The sequence below is a fragment of the Schistocerca piceifrons genome, chromosome 4 (genome assembly GCF_021461385.2).
Source record: "Schistocerca piceifrons isolate TAMUIC-IGC-003096 chromosome 4, iqSchPice1.1, whole genome shotgun sequence".
NCBI classification, from domain to species: Eukaryota; Metazoa; Arthropoda; class Insecta; order Orthoptera; family Acrididae; genus Schistocerca; species Schistocerca piceifrons.
Window position 1 is genome coordinate 201,325,360 of NC_060141.1, and position 23,080 is coordinate 201,348,439.

Sequence of the window (23,080 nt, forward strand, 5' to 3'; positions counted from 1 at the left end):
ACGAGGATAATGGAATGTAGTCGAATTAAGTTGGGTGATGCTGAGGGAATTAGATTAGGAAATGAGACACTTAAAGTAGCAAGGAGTTTTGCTATTTGGGGAGCAAAATAACTGATGATGGTCGAAGTAGGGAGGATATAAAATGTAGACTGGCAATTGCAAGGAAAGCGTTTCTGAAGAAGAGAAATTTGTTAACATCGAGTATAGATTTAAATGTTAGGAAGTCGTTTCTGAAAGTATTTGTGTGGAGTGTGGCCATGTATGGAAGTGAAACGTGGACGATAAATAGTTTAGACAAGAAGAGAATAGAAGCTTTTGAAATGTGGTGCTACAGAAGAATGCTGAAGATTAGACTGCACATAGCTAATGAGGAGGTATTGAATAGAATTGGGGAGAAGAGGAGCTTGTGGCACAACTTGACTAGAAGAACGGATCGGTTGATAGAACATGTTCTGAGACATCGAGGGATCACCAATTTAGTATTGGAGGGCAGCGTGGAGGGTAAAAATCGAACAGGGAGACCAAGAGATGAATACACTAAGCAGATTCAGAAGGATGTAGGCTGCAGTAGGTACTGGGAGATGAAGAAGCTTGCACAGGATAGAGTAGCATGGAGAGCTGCATCAAACCAGTCTCTGGACTGAAGACCACAACAACAACAACCGCTCGATTTCTGTCGATTCTATGAATTCAAGTCACATCTGGTCTACGCTTACATAGTCAGATCGGAACGATAATCGTTGCTCCTGGAATTGGTCGAGCTACCAAGCCTGCACGAAAAGCGCATCGAGCCCCAAAATTACTACTGTAACGGTGCGGATGCATCCTGCTTTGTATCTTCTGGACGCTAGTGTGGCGGGGCGGACTCACCGGTGAGGTCGAGGTGCTGCAGGTTGGCGCAGCGGGTGGCGACCTCGGCGACGGCGCCGGTGGAGACGCTGGCGCCGCAGCCGGCCAGCTGGAGGTGCGTCAGCAGCGGGCAGCGGCGCGCCGCCAGCACCACGCCGCGGTCCGTGGCGCGCGCCCCGTCGCTCACCAGCAGCCGCTCCACCGCCGCGTGCACGCCCAGCCTGCGACACAGTCCTGCAGCTCCACCATCACCACAGCTACAGCTGACTCACCGTCACCAGCCAACTATGCACCGTGTGCCCGTCACCAACTGCGTCATCTGCTTGCTGTAGCATCGAAACTCAGCCGTATGTATGTCACCAGCTATCTGCCTTGTGTACATCACCAAATTACCAACTTGACAGGCCTGCATAGACATATCAAAAAAAGTTTTGCATCACCTCTGCTCCGATAGTTCCGGAACCTGTACAGAAAATTGGAATAGAGATAAAGAGAAACATCATTTCCTCCCTTTTTATTGCTCTTGAAAACCACACATTGCATGTTGTACCACCATACAGTGAGACCTTCAGAGGTAGTGGTCCAGATTGCTGTACACACCGGTATCTGTAGTACCCAGTAGCACGCCCTCTTGCATTGATGCATGCCAGTGTTCGTCGTGGCACACTATCCACAAGTTCATCAAGACATTGTTGGTCCAGGTTGGTAGATGAAATTACCACGGGAAAAGACATGGACTGCGTGGAGATACAATGAAGGTGGTATGTAACAATAGAGACGCGGCAGCAGATCAAGGTTCTCAAGTATGACATACACAGAGAGGTGTTGAGATCTGATTTTGTGGGAAGCATAGAACTGGTGAAGCTATTCCACGTGTTTGAGGAAGAATGGGAGATTTATCATATGGCACAGGACATGATTTCCGGGATTTGGAAGGAGTGGGAAATTATCACATGTAACTGTTCCGATATTCGGGACGCTCATTAACAGTCACGGCCCGCCGAGTTTAAAGCGGCCGCCGCTGTTCTGCTCCTCCAGTTAGGGGGCGCTGGTTGCTCCTTGATGAGCAGACAGTTGTGTCCTGAAAAATGATGACTCGTTTCTGGAGGAACCAACAGCAACTCTGTGGCGGACATCACTCTTGATCTGGAAGGATCAAGCAGAAGTGGTGTGTTGAGGGAGGGAGGTGTCAATGGGGAAGGAGGGTGGGAGTGGGGATGCTGGAGAGGTTGAAGAGGCTGCCCAGTGCACGCGAGGGTTCCTGGCCAACACAGTATATTCGGCCCGTGCTTTATGAGCTGCTACGATGCTTGTGTAGAGTGACAAATAAAAGCTGTCATTCGTATTGTGCTGCTATAATTGATTTTGATCCTTTCCTTTGATGCCTTGGTTTATTGTGTTCATTTAAGATTCTGTTGGGTGCCAGTTAATATTATTGCCGCACTAAGTGTTGCTAATATTAAAACTTGGCAGACTTTATTGAAGCGCATTTATTGCAAGACAGCTCACATTCGATTTATTAGTTTTAAGGAAACCAGTTTAGTTATTTACATTTCTAAATTGTTTGAGTTTTATTTGCAGGCATGTAAATAAATTTGAAAACAGTTCAAAAAATTCGGTTGGGCACAACCGAGCCCAGCCTTCCACTCACCATCTTGGCTAGTTGGCCTGTTAAATACCCCAAGTATTTAGGGTACGCTGTAGGTTCGTATCAGTAACAACAGGACGTATGAAGTTTTTTTTGTGTGTGTGTGTGGATGATGCTCGTGGGATTTAAACCTCGTTTCCAGCCGGTTACCACTTTTAGTCTCACGTAGCCTTCTTTAGCGCTTAATTGCTGAAGATTTCAAGTTAGTTTTTCATCGAGTTAGTCCAGTGTGATTTAGTGTTTTAGATTTGTGGATTTAATGGTTGTTAATTATGGCGTAAAGGCTCCTGCGATTAAATGCTTGGATCATTTTCCCTACGATTATTGCTTGAGTTTACGCTGGATTGATGGTACCATACGATTAACCAGGGTATTATGTTTTCCAGATAGAGTTGGATGGATACTTGGGGTGAAAGGAGGGCAGGAAGGACTGCAAGGAGGACAGTGTCGTCGTCGAAATTGAATAGGTATACACGTGGCTTTCGTTTTGGGGCGTCGACAGTATACATGAGGTAAAGGCGCGGTGTTAGTATACGCCTTTGTGCACAGCAACAGCTGGATGGAAATTTCGTAATGGGTTTTAGTTCTTATGCAAGGTGGACGACTAGTTAGAAAGTATGAAATTAAATGGATTTCACTGATTGGAGTTTCAACGGATGCGAATTTCATTTGCTCCACACTGGACTGGGAGGGATGGGGGATGGTTTCCTGTGTCTAGGAATGGAGAAATGACGTTGGGTTGGGAACTGGGATGTATAAATGAAGGCGGGATGTTTGTTCAGAAGGCTCGATACGGTACTGGCGCCTTGATCTAAGGAAAAGGATATGTAGGCTAGAACTACAGCTGGTAGAAGATTTTTGGGAGATAGTGGGAGCCAGTTGATATTGGCAGGGATAGGTGCCGTGGGCGTGAAGATGAAAGAAGATTGAGAGGTATGGGCGCATTAGCAGCCCTTGATTAGAGAAGATTAGGAAGATACTTAGGTTTTGATCTGCGAGGTTGCAGAATGTGTAGTATTTGCGAAGATGTTCGAGTACTCAAGTGGTACTATGAAAGGAAGATGGATATGGAGGGTGAGATGGAATGCATGGCATTCTAGTACGTGCCAGAAATGCCCAAGTTTTGGGGGTGCAGAGCTCCAGGCTAAGGTGGCAAAGCTGAGAATGGATTCAATAAGGCTTTCATAGGTGTAGAGCATTCATCTATGGTCCGTTAATGTCGGACGAGGGGCGTCCAGTAAGTAATGCAACATCTTTTTTTTTCCTAAAAGCAGGTTGGTTTTATCTGGATTCCAATACACCATATTATTCCCCATTCTTTTGGCTTCAAAATTAGTGCGACGGTCTTACTATGAGGCCCTTCATGCTTGCATGGTACCTCTCTACTGGTCGATGTTGGATCCAACGTCTTGTGCAACGATAACCGCCCCATCATCCACGTACTGCTTCCCGCGTAGTCCATCCTTCATTGGGCCAAACACACGGAAATCGCCTTTGACGATATTCGACAAAAAATTGTCACCGTCAGCCTTGTAAGGCGCAAGAAATTCCGCACAGGTGGTCCTTCGTTGATCCTTATGGTCTTGTGTAAGGGGGGCGAGAAACGCAGTGGGCACACACATTTGACTACCCCAAGGATGGACGGCCAGTTTAGAAGCGAGGTGTTTGTGATCCGTCGATCACCGCAAATGAATGCGTCCGCAACAGCCCGATTGCAGGATTAACAGATGTGTGCCACCGCATGGCACTCTGGAGGCTGAACACGTTTGCGTGACCTCGTTGCGATGATGACAGATGCCTCGTCCAACGACTCGCTGTGCTTTTGTTCAATGCCAGGTCTCCGTAGACATTCTGCAAGCGCCTATGAAATTCTGCGATGCTCTGGTTTTCCGCCAGAATAAACTCAATGGCAGCTCTCTGGTTGGAACGCTCTTACGTTACGGTCGGTATTTTGAAAGCTTCGTGTAACGGCGCCGCCAGTAGGAACTTCGTGAAACTATAGGTGATGAAGCAGGAATAGTGCACGATGTCCCACAACACATTCTGCTTGTTTTCAGTCAAAGCTGTCAGAGAAAAAAATATGTTCCATTATTTATTGAACGTGCAACGGCCTTGCCGCAGTGGCTACACCGGTTCCCGTGATATCACCGAAGTTAAGCGCTGTCGGGCGTGGTCGGCACTTGGATGGGTGACCATCCAGGCCGCCGTGCGCTGTTGCCATTTTTCGGGGTGCACTCAGCCTCGTGATGTCAATTGAGGAGCTACTCGACCGAATAGCAGCGGCTTCGGTCAAGAATACCATCTTACGACCGGGAGAGCGGTGTGCTGACCCCACGCCCCTCCTATCCGCATCCTCCACTGGGGATGACACGGCGGTCGGATAGTCCCGGTAGGCCATTCGTGGCCTGAAGACAGAGTGCTTTCTTTTTACTGAACGTCCCTCGTAACTTTAGTCTATTGTGGATTTTTGATGGCTGGGGCGCAATGGTAGTTTCCGACCTCGAGTAAGTCAACAACATTTGAGAATGTTAGTAACATCGATTGCGTGGTTATTGATACAAGTGAGGCAGAAGTCAAGAAGAGGAAAGCTGCGGGACTTGGGTCCTGTGAGTGTCGTCTGGGTTTTTATAGGACTGATTACGAGACAGCAGAGGTTAGACAAGTAGGTGAAGTTATAGACGTGTATCTGGAGGGAGAAGATCCTCGAATTTGGTGGAGGGCGAGGAAGGTGATGTCGTCGGCCCACGACAGCGGATGGACGCGGTGCACGTACCTGCGGAGGACTGCCCGCAGCGCCTTGTCGGCGCAGACGCGGTCGCCGCGCAGGCGCACGACGCGCCACAGCTGCGGCTGCCACGCGAGCACGTTGAAGCGGCGGCAGACGCGCGCGCATGCGCTCAGCTCGACCGCGTCCAGCCACGAGAAGATGCGCACCACCGCCTCGTCCGGCAGCCGCTCCCACGGGTTGCGGCACGACGACGACGACGACGACGACGACGCCTTCGTCTGCAACAGTGAACCACAACACTGACGCAAAACCGGAACACGAGTCACTGGGAGGCAGCATCCGTTATGACATTTTATATCGTACTCAATAGTGCCATCGTCCTCATTTTGCTGCCCAAGTCGCCGGCCGTGGTGGCCGAGCATTTCTAGGCACTTCAGTCCGGAACCACACGGCTGCTTCGGTCGCAGGTTCGAATCCTGCCTCGGGCATGGATGTGTGTGATGTCGTTAAGTTAGTTAGGTTTAAGTAGTCCTATGTCTAGCGTACTGATAACCTCGGATGTTAAGTCCCAAAGTGTTCAGAACCATTTGAACCATTTTTTTGCTGCCCAAGTAGTGAAATTCCTCACTGTTTCATTTCCCAGTCTAAGTCCTCCAGCATCACTCGACATAACTGGCCTTTACTTTCATAGGCCTTTATCTTAAAACACATGCTCGTGTAGCATAACGCGCAGCGTGCTAGCTTTCAAGATAGAGGGGATAAACGTATCACATACTGGGCAGTCTTAGTGTTGTTTTTTAGCGATTCCTATTCGTCTCAGAGAATGAAACCCCCAAAAACATAAAATACAACAACACACAGAGCAGAGATTGCACGATTTACACACGGCACATGGGAGTTCTCTCCCTTGGTTACCTTGACGAATGTGCCGCCAGGAACGGCATGCAGACACTTAGTTAAGTAACAAATAGATATTGCTGTTACTTACTCTTGTCCTATAGCACTGCAGTGTCCTTAGTGGCATATTTACATATTGTTTTAAAGTTTTGACTATACCTGTTATGTATTCAGGTGGAAAATGTTTTAATTGTGGTTTTAATGTTTTGACTAGAGCGATGTCGCTCAAATATCCTTTTAACCACGTGTAAGGTAACAGTTTCTTCTGAAGAAGGCGGCCCTAGTTGGCGTTGAAAACTAGTTAAAGAATTTTATTTCTATTTGTAACCGGTTGGCTGGAAATTTGTGACACTGTAATTATTACGGTTGCTGATCACAGCCATGTTATATATATACATGCGCCACATCTGAAGAAAAAAAGTTGACTAGACGCGCGCACTAAGGTTTTCGCACAAATTTAATTACGTTTATAAAAAGTTCATCCTTTCTGGGACTCGAGGACTTCGACGATTGTTTCCTGTTATCGACATTGATACTCGTAAGATATCGGTCCCAGGAATTCCAAGACTTTCGAGAACGTTTTAATTTTAAAAAATGGTTCAAATGGCTCTGAGCACTATGGGACTTAACATCTGTGGTCATCAGTCCCCTAGAACTTAGAACTACTTAAACCTAACTAACCTAAGGACATCACACACATCCATGCCCGAGGCAGGATTCGAACCTGCGACCGTAGCAGTCGCGCGGTTCCGGACTGAGCGCCTAGAACCGCTAGACCACCGCGGCCGGCTTTAATTTTAAATTCGAAGTCGGGTAACACATCATAGTATAATAATTTTTCGTGTGATATAAGTACAAATTCCTTTTTTAATTTACTTGTGCTCTGAAATCTTTCTTCTTACCAAACTTAATGGTTCAATGTCAAGGGCAAGTACCCTCTAGGTTTTAATGAGACAGGTTGCGAGTATCAAAACATGTGACATAAATGGCCGTATCTGTTGACTGCACTGATCTAGAAGCTTAACAGTGTTACATCACCAAATGATTACAGAAACTAGTAGCTTAACTGAGGAACGGACAGGCACTTTGATAACTGTTTTTCATGTGATATAATTACAAATTAACAGTTTGATGATTTTTCATTTACTTGTACAGTGAAGCTTTGCTTCTTGCCAAATTTCGTAATTCTAGGTAGGTGAACGGAAAGTACCCTATAGTTGTGATGAGTGAGTTTGCGAGAATCGAGGTACGTGCATCTTTTGAATGTTCTGACATATGCTAATGTTTATTAATCCACCAAAGGAGCATGACTATAGCATGTGACATAAATTTCAACTTGATACGTCTATCCATTTCCGAGAAAAATAGGTTTTAAGACACGGACAGGCAGACAGACAAACAGTCAGTCGAATATGAAATCACAAAACCATTTTGTTTCGGGTAATATAATTGCAGATTAACTATTTTTGTATTTTTTCCTTTGGTTGTAGTGCGAAACCTTGCTTCTCGCCAAATTTCATGATTCTAGGTCAACGGGAATTACCCGGTAGGTTTTGATGACTGTGTTAGCGAGTGTCAAAATATGTGACATACATGGGCGTATCTTTTGCTTGCGTTGACTTTTTTACGTCGCCAAGGGACCGTAACCTTAATACGCGACAAATTTCAGCTTGCTACGTCCACCTGTTTCTCATAAATAGGGTTTTGAACAGTCGGATAGACAGACAGACGGACACCAATATGGATCCTGAAGGGATCCATTTTTACCGGTTGAGGCACGGGAAGCCTAATACAAATTTTTAAAAAAAGCAAACAAAGCTCCGCGTTCTGGCCCTAGTGGGCCAGTCGGGAACGCCCTACCGCCCTGCCATGGGGTCAATGTGATCACTGAATGCGGTATGGATGGGCGTTGGTTCAGCACGCCGCTCTCCCGACCGTTGTGGGCTTTCTCGAAATCGGATCCGCTACTTCTTACTCATTTAGTTCCTCAGCTAGGATCACGAGGCTGAGTGCTACCTATTCCAGTCCCCCATCAAGGAAAAATCACTGGCAGTACCAGGAATCGAAGCTAGATTCTCCGCACAGTAGCCGGACACATTGACTACTGAGCTAAAGAGGCGGACAAACTGTGAAAAATCGTGCCGGTTACTAGGCGGTATAAACGCTATGGAATAGAAACAAAGGCATTTATCATATGAGCTCTTTACCATACACTACTCGTTACATCAAACTGACCTTACTATGATTTCCCACCTGCCAATAATTTCCAAATAATACAACCAGAAAATTATTCATAGGGTATCCTGGAATAATGCTGCTAGTGGAACGGATGTAGTGGAAATCCGTGCTTTACACTACCGCTATGGGTATATCAGTTAGCTTTACAGTGATAAAATAAATGGATCGATGATTAAATCAGCGGCGACAGTGTAACGTATAATGCTACGTATGACATCTGTACAAATATGCTGAAACTGCAATGTGAAGAATGTTATTGTGATCTTCAGTCCAAAGATTGGTTTGATGCAGCTCTCCATGCTACTCTATCCCGTGCAAGTCTCTTGATCTACGAGTAACTGCTGCAGCCTACATACTTCTGAATCTGCTTAGCGTATTCAGCTCTTGATCTCCCACTACGATTTTTATCCAACGCGCCTCCCTTCATTAACTAAACTGATGATCCCTTGATGCCTCAGGGTGTGTCCTACCAACCGATCCCTCTCTTTAGTCACGTTGTGCCACAGAATTTTTGTCTCCGCAGTTCTATTCAGTACTTCCTCATTAGTTACGTGATCTACCCACATAATCTTCAACATTCTTCTGTAGCGCCGCAATTCAAAAGCTTATATTCTCCCCTTGTCTAAACTATTTGTCGTTCATGTTTCACTTGCATACATGGCCACACTACATGCAAATACTTTCAAGAAAGACTTCCTGACAGTTAAATCTCTACTCGATGTTAACAACTTTCTCTTCTTCAGAAACGCTTTTCTTGCCATTACCGGTCTACATATTATATCCTCTCTACTTCGACCATCATCAGTTATTCTGCCGTCCAGTCGGCTTCTATCAGTTTTTTCATTCCTCTGTAAAGAATTGTGCCAGTATTTTGCAACCATGACTTATTAAACCGATATTTCGGTAATTTTTTTACTTGTCAACCACTGCTTTCTTTCGAATTGTTACATTCTTCTTGAAGTCTGAGGGTATTTCGTCTGTCTCATACATCTTACACTCCAGGTGGAAGAGTTCTGTCATGGCTGGCTCCCCCAATGCTATCAGTAGTTCTGACTCCAAGGGCCTGTCACATTCTTCTCTCAGCATCATATCTTACATCTCACCTTCGTCTACGTCCTCTCCCGTTTCTATAAAATTGCCTTCAAGTTCATTTCCCTTGTACAGACCTCCTATATACTCCCTCCGCCTTTCAGGTTTCCCTTCTTTGCTAAGTACTGGTTTGCCGTCTGACCTCTTGATATTCATTCAGGTGCTTCTCTTTTCTCCAAAAATCTCTTTAATTTTCCTGTAGGCGGTATCTGTTTGCCCTCTAATGAAACATGCTTCTAAATCCTCACATTTGTCCTCTAGACACTCCTGCTTAACCATTTCGCTCTTTTGATCAATCTCATTTTTTAGACGTTTGTATTCTCTTTCGCCCTCTTCCTTTCTTGCATTTTTATATTTTCACCTTTCATCAATTACATTCAAAACTTCCTGTGTTATCCCAGGATTTCTACTAGGCCTTGTATTTTTATCTATTTGATCTTCTGCTGCCTTCACTGTTTCACCTCTCAAAGCTACCCATTCGTCTTCTACTTTATTCCTTTCCCCGGTTCTAGTCAACCTTTGCCCACTGTTTCCTTTGAAACTCTCAACAGCCTCCGGTTCTTTCAGCTTATCCAGGTCCCATTTCCTTAATTTCCTACTTTTCTGCAATTTTTTTCTGTTTTAATCTCCAGTTTACAACCAATAAATTGTAGACACAGTCCACATCTGCCCCTGTAAATCTATTAAAATTTAAAATCTCCGAAATCTCTGTCTTATCAATCTGAAACCTTCCGGTGTCTCTAGGTCTCTTCCGTGTAGAGAAACTACGTTCATGATTCTTAAACCTAGAGTTAACGATGATTAAATTAGTGTCTGTGCAATTAAGGTCTCTAACCGCACGACCACTACGGTCGCAGGTTCGAATCCTGCCTCGGGCATGGATGTTTGTGATGTCCTTAGGTTAGGTTTAAGTAGTTCTAAGTTCTAGGGGACTTATGACCACAGCAGTTGAGTCTCATAGTGCTCAGAGCCATTTTTGAACCCCCCACCGCCCCACCACCAGAAATTCTAATAGGGGACTATTTTAGCTCCGAAATATTTTACTCAAGAGGACACCGTCATCATTTTACCACTCTATCTTCCTGTTGCTTTCAGCCGTTCGCACCGGCCGTTGTGGCCGAGCGGTTCTAGGCACTTCAGTCTGGAACCACGAGACCGCTACCGTCGCAGGTTCGAGTAGTTGCAGAGGCAACAGTCTGGATGATTGATTGATCACTGACTGCGAACGACTGAAATGGTTCAAATGGCTCTGAGCACTATGGGACTTAACTTCTGGGGTCAGCAGTCCCCTAGAACTTAGAACTACTTTAACCTAACTAACCTAAGAACATCACACACGTCCATGCCCGAGGAAGGATTCGAACCTGCGACAGTAGCGGTCTCAGACTGAAGCGCCTAGAACCGCTCGGCCACTCCGGCCGGCGTCTGGGGTTATTGCACAACTATAAGTCGATACCGATAAAACATAACAGATGTATTCGCAAGTTTAGGGGACGGATGACCTCGGATGTTAAGTCCCATAGTGCTCAGAGCCATTTTAACTATTTGAACCAGAACGATGTGGAATGGGCTTCACTCATCTTTAAGAAGTCACCTGGGTAAATATTAAAGTAATTAAGTTACGCTATGAAGAGCTGTACATTATAGCCAGTGTTTGCTAGATGCGTAATATCTCCCACCGACTGTGTCGCCGAAGAATGAAATTACGACGTCGGGTGCAACCAATGGAAGAGGTGAAGATGATTCCAACATCACTTATTCCTCGAGCTTACCGAGTCGTCCTGTTGTTGTACTGACCAACGTTACCTTCATCAAGCTGACGCATTTTTCAGTAAATACATGACCATGACAAAAAGCACTTGCAATAATGCCCGTTACGTTGGCCAGTATCACAGTATTACGAATCGGACGCATGCCTATAGAAATGCCACTGGTGCTGACAACGACGGTCGTACTCTACATTCGAGCTGGTTGCAGTCATAATTGAGGTTTCTCAGTGGAACGGTCCCATATTTTTACAAGAATTAAGGAAAGTATCACACGTGAGACCCTGGTGTCACTCGGAGAAACGCAGGAAGCACAGTAACAAAGCCAGATCAAAAACAGAACCATAATCTTGCCATACTATTTCTATTCTGTACAGATATCCTCTTACACATTGATGACTTACATGTATATTTTATTTCGTTTTTTGTTAATTCTTTAGTTCTTTCGTTTGTAAATTTTGTACTCGAAATTCTGGACACTATGTACTGACTCGTTCTATGGAAAAGTCTTTAGCTTGCATGTTCCACGCAACCTGATAAAAAAATAAAAAAATTGTAAGTCATATTTTATCGTTACGCTATTTTCCATTCCGCAAAAACAAATTCATTCTCATTTAAAAGGGAAAGCTTCAAAAGAGAATGATATTTTTGTCGGATGACATTTGTAGCAGTGGCTCATTGACGTCTTCACACAGCCAAGTGGGAACGAAAATAAAAGAATATTAGGGGACTTTTCAGTACCGAATGAGTTCCCCATTTCTCAAATTCAACTACAGGTTGCTGAATAAAGAATTCGACTGAATACATCACATTCACAGAACAACATCAAACCTATTTGGTATCGGCCATGTTCCGTAACTGCAGTGTAAATTTTGGGATAACTGGCGTATTAGATTGTCTGATTCAGTTTTGTGGGTCATATCTTAGTAGTAGAGAGTCGCCCTTTATAAAGTAACATTCACAGACGTATTTTTGACATGAGTACCAGCATTTAAAAAAATTCTTTTTTCGGATCGTCGCGGCAAAAACCTGGTAAAGATAAGACATCTACCAAAATGAAAATAACATAAGAACGGCCATAAACTTAGCGGAAAACGAAATTACCACAAGTGCCGACTATCAAACGGGCCTTAGAGAGGGAATGGGTTATATAAAAGTTTTATGGCACGCCGATGACTCCATTTTATTATCAGACCATAGATTTAATCCTGTGGTTTTTATTTCCGTCAAGCGGAATTGTATGCTTGAAATACGATTATCTCTGCAATCAAGGCTAAAGGAACGGCACTATTACAGTCCCAAAAAATCCCGTAATTTGGTGGTTTATAATGCCATGACTGAGAAGAACCCAGAAGTAATACTGAGATAATTGGACGTAGCCACGTGGCGCTAGCTACGAGTGTTCGAATAAGGAAAGCCAACGTAGTTCGCTTTTCAGTATGACAAAACCGAGTAGTGGGACTGTAAAAAGCATAGATTTATGTCACAAAAACAGCTGTCAGTTCGGATAAAAGAGAGACTGCAGCTACAGACGTGTGGTGACCTGCATTTACGCGCTAGTACTTGAACAGGTGGGCCGTATTCTTTTCTTTATCCTGTAATGCCCGTTACGAGCCGAAAGCGAATTCTTTGATGGAATACAATTCTTCGGCTTCACAAGTAATCACACTAACTTTATTAGACTAGTAAGTAAGAAGACACTGGGAGAAACAGAAAGCGCTAGGACTCCAAGAGTCGTAATTGGCCGCCCCCAAGTAAGAAACTATTGAAACTTTAGAATGTTTCCCGATAATATATGAACATAAAATTTTCATCAAAACGTCCAACACCCATTGCTATGAAAGAAATTTCTTTGTAAATAATTACTACCATGAAACAACATGGCTCATTCATTTATCACACTTGTATTTTTGTGTCCAATGATTTATAGTTATGGATTATATTTCAAAATTGTAGACATCTGGGATTCACTATGAAAAATCTTTAACGTTCTGCCAGACAATGACGTCATGGTTGAATATAACTGCGGAATAAGAAAAATAAAAACTCTCAGCAGCTTTCGGTGGTTATTGTTTACAGCGAAAGTCGAATATCATATCATTTTAATGTCTCCTGCATCGAAAAATACATTCTCACCTTTTAAATACTGTACAAGTGAAGACGATAGCTTCGATCTTCTCACGATATCCGAACAGACTCCATCCCACATTCCTCATGCTCAATGGAAGATGCAGGGTCGGTGGCCCCCCTCCCGTCCCCCCCTCACCACACACACACACACACACACACACACACACACACACACACTGCTGAAAGAATTTCATAGTTGCATCTAATCCAAGAGTTAGTAAACGTTTCTGTAAGCAGTCCACCTTGCGCATAAGAATCCAATCCAAAAAAATTTTATCTTTCTATTGGCATAGCACGAAATTTGGAACATGTAAGAATATAACTATTATTGAAATTAAGGCATACTTTTAATGTATCTAACTGTAGAGTTTTCAGAATCATGACACGCTCATTTTTCTCACTATATAATTGGGCATAAAATATTTAAACACAACCGACCTTTACTTCTTTATCATTTGACGTTGCTCCACAGCAACACAATTTAAGATATATATTTTTTCTGTACTTATACTGTACACAATCGTAATTTTTGGCGTCTATTATGCACATAATTAAATAAGGTGATTACAAACAGCCCGAAAATCTTGTAAGGGTGCTGCTGCAGAGATTGAGGTGAGAAATAAAGCTTAAGGAAAAAACTCCATACACTGCACCGTTTCCACATTATTTAGCACTGCAGCTGATCAATCAGGTCGTCGTACACAAATTCAAGCACCTTCACGTGCTACAATGCGGTAATGCACGGTCGTCTGTGGGTGTGTGAGCAACCATTTGTTGAAATGCTCGTTAACAGTTAAAATATTCCTTTTTTTAAAGTATAGATTTAAGATAGGTGAGCAGAAGCTACGTATGTTCTTTTGAGAAAACCAAACGAAGAACACGTTTGGCGAAACCACCTCTGGCAGCATGTTTGAATTTGAGCGAGTGACGAACTTACTGGCAAACATTAATGGTAAATAACTAGGAAACGGTGTAAAGCACGGAATTTTTGTCTTAACAATTACTTCTGATCACAAACCGCTCTACAACACGCTTACAAATTTTTCAGGCAGTTTCCGACCGCACTATACATCCAGTACAATATGCATTCAACCCTGCAGTTTCAGATCGAGACCAGCCTGGGTAGCCGTGCTCTCTAGTGCGGGGACTTCCGGGATTCAGGGAGCAGCGCCGGCCCGGATCGGATCCGCCCACCCGGCGTGTTAACGACGAGGCCTCGTGTGCTGACGAGCCTTGATGTGATGGTTAAGTGGTTCTCCACATCCTACTAGGTGAATACCGATGTGCTACCCACGTCCCAACTCACTTACTGTTCGCCAACACCTTCTCGTACTCTCAGTGGGGTAACACTAAATGCAAACAGATGGGATGCACAAATACCTGTCCCGGGAGGAGAGGGGCAGGTGTGGCTACTGTTTACCGTTGACATTGCCAAATCTAGATTAACATGCCGACCCTGTGAAGCAGAAAAAGGAGAAGAAGCGTGATAGTTTCAGCTTCACTCGCAAATAGCCTGTATGGGAAAGCCTAATCCGGTAGCGGACTTAAATGAAGTTCACATCAACAACTGGACAGTTGTTTCCTTAACTGAATATACAGTTGCGGGATACAAGCACTCTCCGAAAATGAAGGAACTAATAAGTACAGGAAGACCTGCGGAGGATCGAAGATAGGTGCAGGGAATGTCAGTTGACTCTAAACGTAAGCAAATATTACGTATTGTGTACAAATACGTGAAGAGACCCAGTACTGCACTATTTCACTTTTGTTAGTAAACCACTGAAAACTCCAACAACCGTGAGATATTTAGGAATATCTGTCTCGAGCGACTTAAGCTAGCATGACCACATAAACTAACTGTGGGAAAGGAAGGTAACAGGCTGAAATTCACTGGAACTATATTAAGCAATTGTGTACTGTCAATTATATTAATGTGACCACCTGTATAAAGCCTCAATAACCACCTTTTGCAACGCAAAGCCCTGCGAGAGGTGTAGGCAAAGAGTAAAAGAGGTTCTGGAAGGCAAAGGTAAGGATTTGGAGCCATGCTGACTCCCATAGCGTGGCCAGTTGCACTAGATTTATCGGTTGAGGATCCATGGAGCGAACACCCCGCTCGAGTTGATCCCACAGATTCGCGATTGGGTTTGAATTCGGACAACTTGGTGGCCAGACGAGTACGATAAAACCATCCTGGTACTCTTCGAACCAGCCACGTACGCTGCGACTTGTCTCACAGGTTGCATTCTCCTGCTGGTACATGCAATCGTGCCGAGCCAAAGCAAACTGCGTACAGGAATGGACACGATCCCCAAGGACAGATGCATACTTGTGTTGATCCAGAGCGCCTTCCAGAGTAATAACGCTCCCTTCTCCGGGATAGATCCTTCCTACAATTGTTGCAGGGTGTTTGCTTTCAGAAGTTTCACGCCATACAAGCCTACAGTAATCTACCCCATGGGGGCTAAAACATAGATTAAGCCACCTGTCGCCACCAGTGGACGTCCAGCTGCGGTGTTTGCGTGCAAATTCCAGCCTTCGTTGCCGATGAACAGCAGTCAGCATGAGTGCATGACCTGGGAGCCTGCTGCGGAGCCAATGTTGGTACCCCTTGGTACATATCGGCGGTCAGTTGCTCAGCAGTTGCACATCTATTCGCCCGTACACATTTCAGCAGGAGGCGTTCATCCTAGTCATCTATGGACCGTGGTTCAATACAGATGCCTCAGTGCCGGGTTTGGATAGCATCATTTAGCCATCAGTGGTGTTCTTTAACCACGATGGCACGCGAAAAGTTAAAAAAAATAGCCGTTTAAAAAATGCGTCCACCCTTTGCATGAGAGCCAATGATCAGCTTTTTCCCCATTACGACAATGACTGCACTGTTTCTCCGCACCCCCCCACCCCCTTCTCCAACACGCTTTATATACTCTCCCCTGTCAGTGTTGCCACCTGTCGACTGTGGGTGGTCACTGCATGTTGACATCGAACGTTGGCACTAATAACATTAATGTGACTGGACGGTATACCTCCATGAGAGGTTGTTTACAAAACTCTTGTTCGAGCGATTTTGAGAACTGCTCACACGCCTTATTACGTAGAGAAGATCTAAAAAACACAGGCCCGTTTCGTCACTGGATTGCTAAGTAGGCGCGAGAGTGTTATGGGGATACTCAAATCAAGTGTCAGACGTTACATGAGGGGCGTTATGCATCATAGAGTGATTTTACAGTTCAAACTCAGAGAGCGTTACTTCTTGCCATATACGTCTTGCGAAATGACCACGACGAAGAAATTATTACGAGCTATTTTCAAATGGAGAGGGATGGGTGAAATGGTGGTGACAACAGATGTAACCCACGCACCGTAAGGTAGTTTGCGGAGTACAGGTGCAGATGTAGGTCGATTGATAGTTGATATTTGTGAACTTAAAGTGACGCATAAAGAACGGGTTTACTTCACTACAGCCTTCGAGGATATAGTTTTAAATACACTATGTGATCAAAAGTATCCTGGCACCCCCAGAGACATACTTTTTTCATATTAGGTGCATTGTGCTGCCGCCTACTGCCAGGTACTCCATATCAGCGAACTCAGTAGCCATTAGACATCGTGAGAGAGCAGAATGGGGTGCTCCACGGAACACGCGGACTTCGAACGTAGTCAGGTGATTGGGTGTCACTTATGACATACTTTGTACGCGAGATTTCCACACTCTTAAACATCCCTAGGTCCACTCTGTCCGATGTGATGGTGAAGTGGAAACGTGAAGGGACACGAACAGCACAAAAGCATACAGTCCACCTCGTCTGTTGACTGACAGATACCGCCGACAGTTGAAGAGGGTCGTAATGTGTAATAGGTAAACACCTATTCAGACCATCACACAGGAATTCCAAACTGCATCAGATCCACTGCAAGTACTATGACAGTTAGGCTGGAGGTGAGAAAACTTGGATTTCATGGTTGAGCAGCTGCTCATAAGCCACACATCTTGCCGCTAAATGCCAAACGACGCCTCGCTTGGTGTAAGGAGCGTAAACATTGGACGATTGAACAGTGGAAAAATGTTGTGTGGAATGACGAATCACGGTCCGCAATGTGGCGATCCGATGACAGGGTGTGGGTATGGCGAATGCCCGGAGGACGTCGACTGTCAGCGTGTGTAGCGTCAACAGTAGAACTCGGAGGCGGTGGTGTTCTAGTGTGGTCGTGTTTTCCATGGAGGGGGCTAAAACCCCTTGTTGTTTTGCGTAGCACTATCACAGCACAGGCCTAAATTCATGTTTTAAGCATCTTCTTGCTTCCCACTGCTGAAGAGCAATTCGGGGTTGGCGACGCACCTTTCAACACGATCGAGCACCTTTTCATAATGCACGGCCTGCGGCGGAGAGGTCACATGACAGTAACATCCCTGTAATGGACTGGCCTGCGCACTATTCTGACATGAATCCTATAGAACACCTTTAGGATGTTTTAGAACGCCGACTTCCGGCCAGGACTCACCGACCGACATCGATACCTCTCCTCAGCGCAGTACTCCGTGAAGAATGGGCTGCTGTTCCCCAAGAAACCTTCCAGCACCTGGCTGAATGTATGCCTGAGACAGTGGAAGCTGTCATCAAGACTAAGGGTAGACTAACACCATACTGAATTCCAGCATTACCGATGGAGCGCGCCACGAACTTGTAAGTCACTTTCAGCCAGGTGTCCGGACACTTTTGATCACATAGTACACATTCCTTTCAAACATAAGCTAAGAGCTCTGATAACATAATCATAATATCAATGTGGTTCCCCTCCTTCCACCTTTGATCACAGGACTATACTGATTAGCTCACTGCATAAGCCAGCTACTCACGCACCTTGCTGGCAGGCTCGACCCAGGGCCCCGGCGTGGAGGGCCCCGGGCTGGGGGAGACGAGGGTGTGGTAGCCCTGGTCGAGAGACGGCGACGCGCGGCCCAGCTTGTGGTGGTAGGCCTGGTGGTAGCAGGGCGGCGGCGGCGACGGCGACGGCGACCTGCGGCTCAGCAGGTGGTAACTCTGCTCCAGCTGGTGGTGGTAGCCCTGGCGGTGGTCCAGCGCCGGCGACGACCTCCCGAGCTTGTGGTGGTACGCTTGGTGCTCCAACGACGGCGACGCCCGGAGCTGGTACGCCTGCAAGGATACCAAGTGCGCGAATCTAGTACAGCCCATTGACTGTCAGTTGATAACTGCGATCACCGAGCGCAAGTTAATGGGGTCATCCATAAATAACTAGTGCCTTGCAGGTAACTGGAGTCGGGTATCTGTGTATGTTCTGTTGGCGTTTGTAAACGAGAATGTAAATAACAAGATCTGTTAGTGAAATATTACAAAGTGACATTCTTGACAAATAAATGATGAGGGGAAGGTTCACATTCAAAGGGGCGTAAGATGGGGATGCCGTCTTTCTTCCCTACAGTTCACCGTATACATCAGCAAGGAAATGATGGAAATAAAGTCATCGTCGGTGAAAGTAAGAAAAAAATTCAGAACTTCTTGAATGGAATCACAGTCTAATGACCACAAATACGGACTGAAAGTTAAAGAAAGACGGAAGTAATGAAGAGTAGCAGTCATGACATTAGCAATGAACTGAACGTCAGAATTTCAAATCTCAAGGCAGATAAACTGAAGGAGTTCTGCAAAAATCACGCATTCAGGACGATGCGTGGATGTAGGAATAAATGAGCACAGTGAGAGATGAGATCACTCGCTGAAACAAGTTATCAGAATCAACGAAGAGGAAAAAATTTCTGAGAATGTGCGTCTTAACACAGCACTGTACTGAAGTGGATCACGGAGCGAGGGAAACCGGAAAGGAGGAGAATCTAAGCGTCTGAGTATGGTGCTACAGTAAAATGCTGAAAATTAAGTCGACCCGTAAGAAATGAAGAGGTTCTTAGCAGAATAGGCGAGGAAAAAGCATGTAGAAAACACTGTCTAGAGAAAGGGACCTGATGATTTTACTACACCAGGTAGTAACTTGCGTGGTACTAAAAGAGCAAAAATTACAGGGCAAAATAGAAGTTTGAATACCTACAAGTAATAATCAAGGAGGTGTACGTAAGTGCTACTCTGAGATAAAGATGTTGGCACAGTCGAGAAAGCCAAATTAAACTAGTCACAAAGCTGATGCAAAAAAACAAAAAAACTGATGCACAAGAAAACGGAATAAATGTCCTACATACGTGGGATGCTTTTCGGATATTTGTGTATGTGACAGGTGCACAGTTTGACTGCCGATTTTGAAACCTCCACCAGTGACAAATTTATTCATAGTGATGTAACAGTACAACATGAATTTACAATGCTTGCAATTTAAAATGTCCTTCACTTGAAAAATGCATCAAGTACGTTGTTGCCATTTTCCTTCGTGAACATTTCAAGTCTTTTACGGAAGCTAGACATTCGATTAACTCCCTGTCGGATTTGATTTTTCAGTTCCTGGATAGTGCGTGGTGGATCTCACAGTAAGATCCGACATTCAAATAACCCCAAAGATAGAAATGACATTCTGAAGGGTCATGGGATCTTGGAGACCAGGAAATGTCCCCGTTCTTGTAGATGAAATGACCAAAATGAGGAAAGATGCTCTGTAGCACATTTATGGAATGCTGTGAGGTACGACACGTCGCGCCGTCTTGCTGGAAGAATGTGTTTGCAGTTACAGGAATATCAGCAAGCTGTCTCTCTAGGAAATAGTTCAACATGTCAACTTAACGTTCTATATTCACAGTAACACCATTGCGCGATAGTCTTAAAAAAAGGTCCTATGATTCCAAACGATGATACTCCGCTCGAGTTTCTGACTGTGAAATGGGATTTCATGAAGCATTTCAGAATTTTCACGTGACCAGTATGTAAAGTTTTGCTTGTTAACTAAGCCTGACACAGAAATTGGCGTCGTTGCTCATGATCAGATTGTCGCAAAAGCCTGGGTTGTCTTTCATGAGTTCCTACAATTTCTGGCAAAAGCGTAGTCTCTTTAGGAGGTCGTCCGCATTTAGTTTTTACATTATCTGAATTCTGTATGGGTGGTATTGCAGTTCGCAATGTTCGCCTTACACTGCGGTACGGTATGTCAAGCTGCAACGCACGCTTGCGTGCAAAACGCCTGGGACTTCGGTTGAAGGCTTCTTCCGCTCTCGCAACATTTGTTTTTGGAGAGTGTCCGCCTTGAGCAAAACACAGTTCCTTATCTTTCTTTTTATGCCCCATACATGTTCTCTGAAGCTACAGCGTCACCAGTTGGTTTTATGTTATCTTCTTGTTACATGCTCTGGATTTTCTCGATTTTATGTAATTCAATGTAATTGTTTTGTTTCAAAGTTTGTCATTTTTGCCGGTTACCCTGTTATCTTCCTATGAAGACCTGCAATAAGTAACTTTTCGTGTCACTGTTTACAAACAGAAACAAGATGGCGGACAGCTTGTTCCGAGTAGCTCTGTTGTTTGTAAACAATGACACGAAAAGTTACTTAGTGCAGGCCTTCACAGGAAGATAATAGGGAACCGGCAAAACTGACAAACTTTGAAACAAATCAACTAAGATGAATTACATAAAATCCAGGAAATTCACAGTATATGGCAACAAGAAGATAGCATAAAACCCACTGAGGATGCTGTAGCTTCAGTGAGACACGTCTGGGGAATAAAAAAAAAAATGGGAAATTGTGTTTTGCTCAAGGCGGACCCTATTCAGAAACAAATCTAACTGCAAGCAAACACGGACAGGAGAGATTCAACCTCAAGATGATTCTTGAAACACGAGCTTTACACTTACACCCCTTTTTCACGCCGTATCACCGTTTCGTCAAAGTTCTGTACTCATATTTTGATAACATGTGCCGACGGGACTGCGACATGACATGCGAGGTTGTAATAAGCACGAAACAGACGATACGCAGCCTAGTAGCTGTCGTTGTTTTTTTGTAAAACGACGACTTCACGGCAACAGCGCAATGTTCACCTATCCCAACTCCATGTCAACTGAACACTGATATCAGGGCCAATAGGTCGTCGAGATGGCACCACTCAAGTTTTATGACGTTTCCTAACGTAAGGTGCTGTTTTCAGGGTTGCCAAATCGCCCGTTTCATGTATAAGATTCTGGCGGTTAATAATTTGTTGTTGGAAACTGTTGCGCTGTCAAAATATTATTCTGTTTCGGCAAACGTGCTCTGATCCGTAGTAGCGTTGCTAATGGAACTCTATAAGATGGAATTTATGAAGCGGTTTTGCTTTGATATTAATTTTGATTACTTGGCTATTGCTCGCCTGCTTGTTCTGCCCGTACCTGAGCCTAGGTTAAGGAACGAACTAACGTTCTGTAACGACCCACATAACTTTACAGCTGATACCTGCCGTTCCAGAGATCGCGATCCAGTCAACCTACCTTACTGACATATTGCAGGGATGCTCCCAGAAAAAGTCTCTCTGCTTGAAATGGTTACCTTACGTCCAAAGGTTATAATGAATTTTGACCAGGGTAGGGGACTGTTAAGACAACAAGCATTAACATATAAAATTATGTTGACAATTTATTGAGAATACGCAGTGGCCTATAAACGTGTTGCTTTGTCTTATGATATCCATTTACTGACTTCTTTGTGTCTGCCACCATACCACAGAGTGTCCTCACGGAAAGCCGAAAGCTTGGAAAACGCCCTCCCTGCGTACTCAACATGAAGTTATGGCAACCATGGAAACTTCATCTTTACTGAGAACGGAGTTTAATCTTACTCGTAGAACCAGTTAGACTGTGTAAAGTTACTTTCTCTTATTCTTGGAATAAAGTCATCGGAACACTGCCCCCTACAACTGGATGTTTCCTGCACACCTTGACAGCATAAGCGGAATATTGTTCATTCGGTGAGAGCGCTATACCGCTACCATTGGGTCAAAAAGGTAAAAGCACCGACATGAAGAAACGAAACGTCACAAGACGAAGCGCATAGCGGGTTCATCGTGTTTTGTCACTCATATAGTGGCGCTAAGAGTGAATGCACAAAATGCTATTTGGCACGTGGGATGCAGACTGCTTATAGCATCTTCCTCTGGCAGTCAGAGGACTGGATGAAATTTTACAATATGGATCAAAGAGCACACTGACAGCACTGAAGCTACAAAATCGACCTCTGATAATTACCTGTTAACATGCACACTTAATCTCGATAGCATAAGTAACAATTAATAGGTCCTCTAATAAGTTAAAGACAGGGTCACGAACGCCCTTGAAGAGATCGACATTTACAACGTTTGCAATAACTGACCTGGAAATTTGCGCTACGAACAAGAACAGTTTAACAGGTACGCGGTTCCCTCCACGTTTACAAACGTCCTTAAATTGGCCACCGTCAGGTTAAGTAAATAATTTGCCATGACATTCGTTTTGCTCTTTTTTTAACCTGCCGTTTCGTCTGTTTCCTTACGTTATTCTTTGTGGTGACGTGAAATTTATTCCGACATTACTGTTTGTTAACCACTTACTCAATACGCACAAACGAAACGGTTATTGCATTGTAGCTGACTCCAGTTTGAACCACGAAGAACTTTGCTCGATTGTGTACAGTATCAAGAGCTCTCTTTGAGGATGCTGAGCCGTGCGCGGCTCGCGGTCATGCCGTTTATTGCTCGTCATCTTCTTTTTGTGGTTCTGTCGCCTTGTTTTTCTTTTAATGCGATTTACTGTCGTCACTAGGGTGCTGGT

General features: G+C 44.5%; 1 protein-coding gene across 1 annotated transcript in view; it reads right to left on the reverse strand.

The window, feature by feature from the left end:
• The window catches only part of LOC124795730 (F-box/LRR-repeat protein 7-like), a 228,987-nt gene that overhangs the window by 200,304 nt on the left and 5,603 nt on the right, over positions 1-23,080 (reverse strand). Inside the window, exons 2-4 of the mRNA XM_047259813.1 lie at positions 18,211-18,504; positions 5,271-5,503; positions 871-1,070 (exon numbers count right to left, since the gene is read on the reverse strand). Of these exons, the coding sequence (XP_047115769.1) occupies positions 871-1,070; positions 5,271-5,503; positions 18,211-18,504 (727 nt within the window). The remainder of the gene's footprint in view (positions 1-870; positions 1,071-5,270; positions 5,504-18,210; positions 18,505-23,080) is intronic.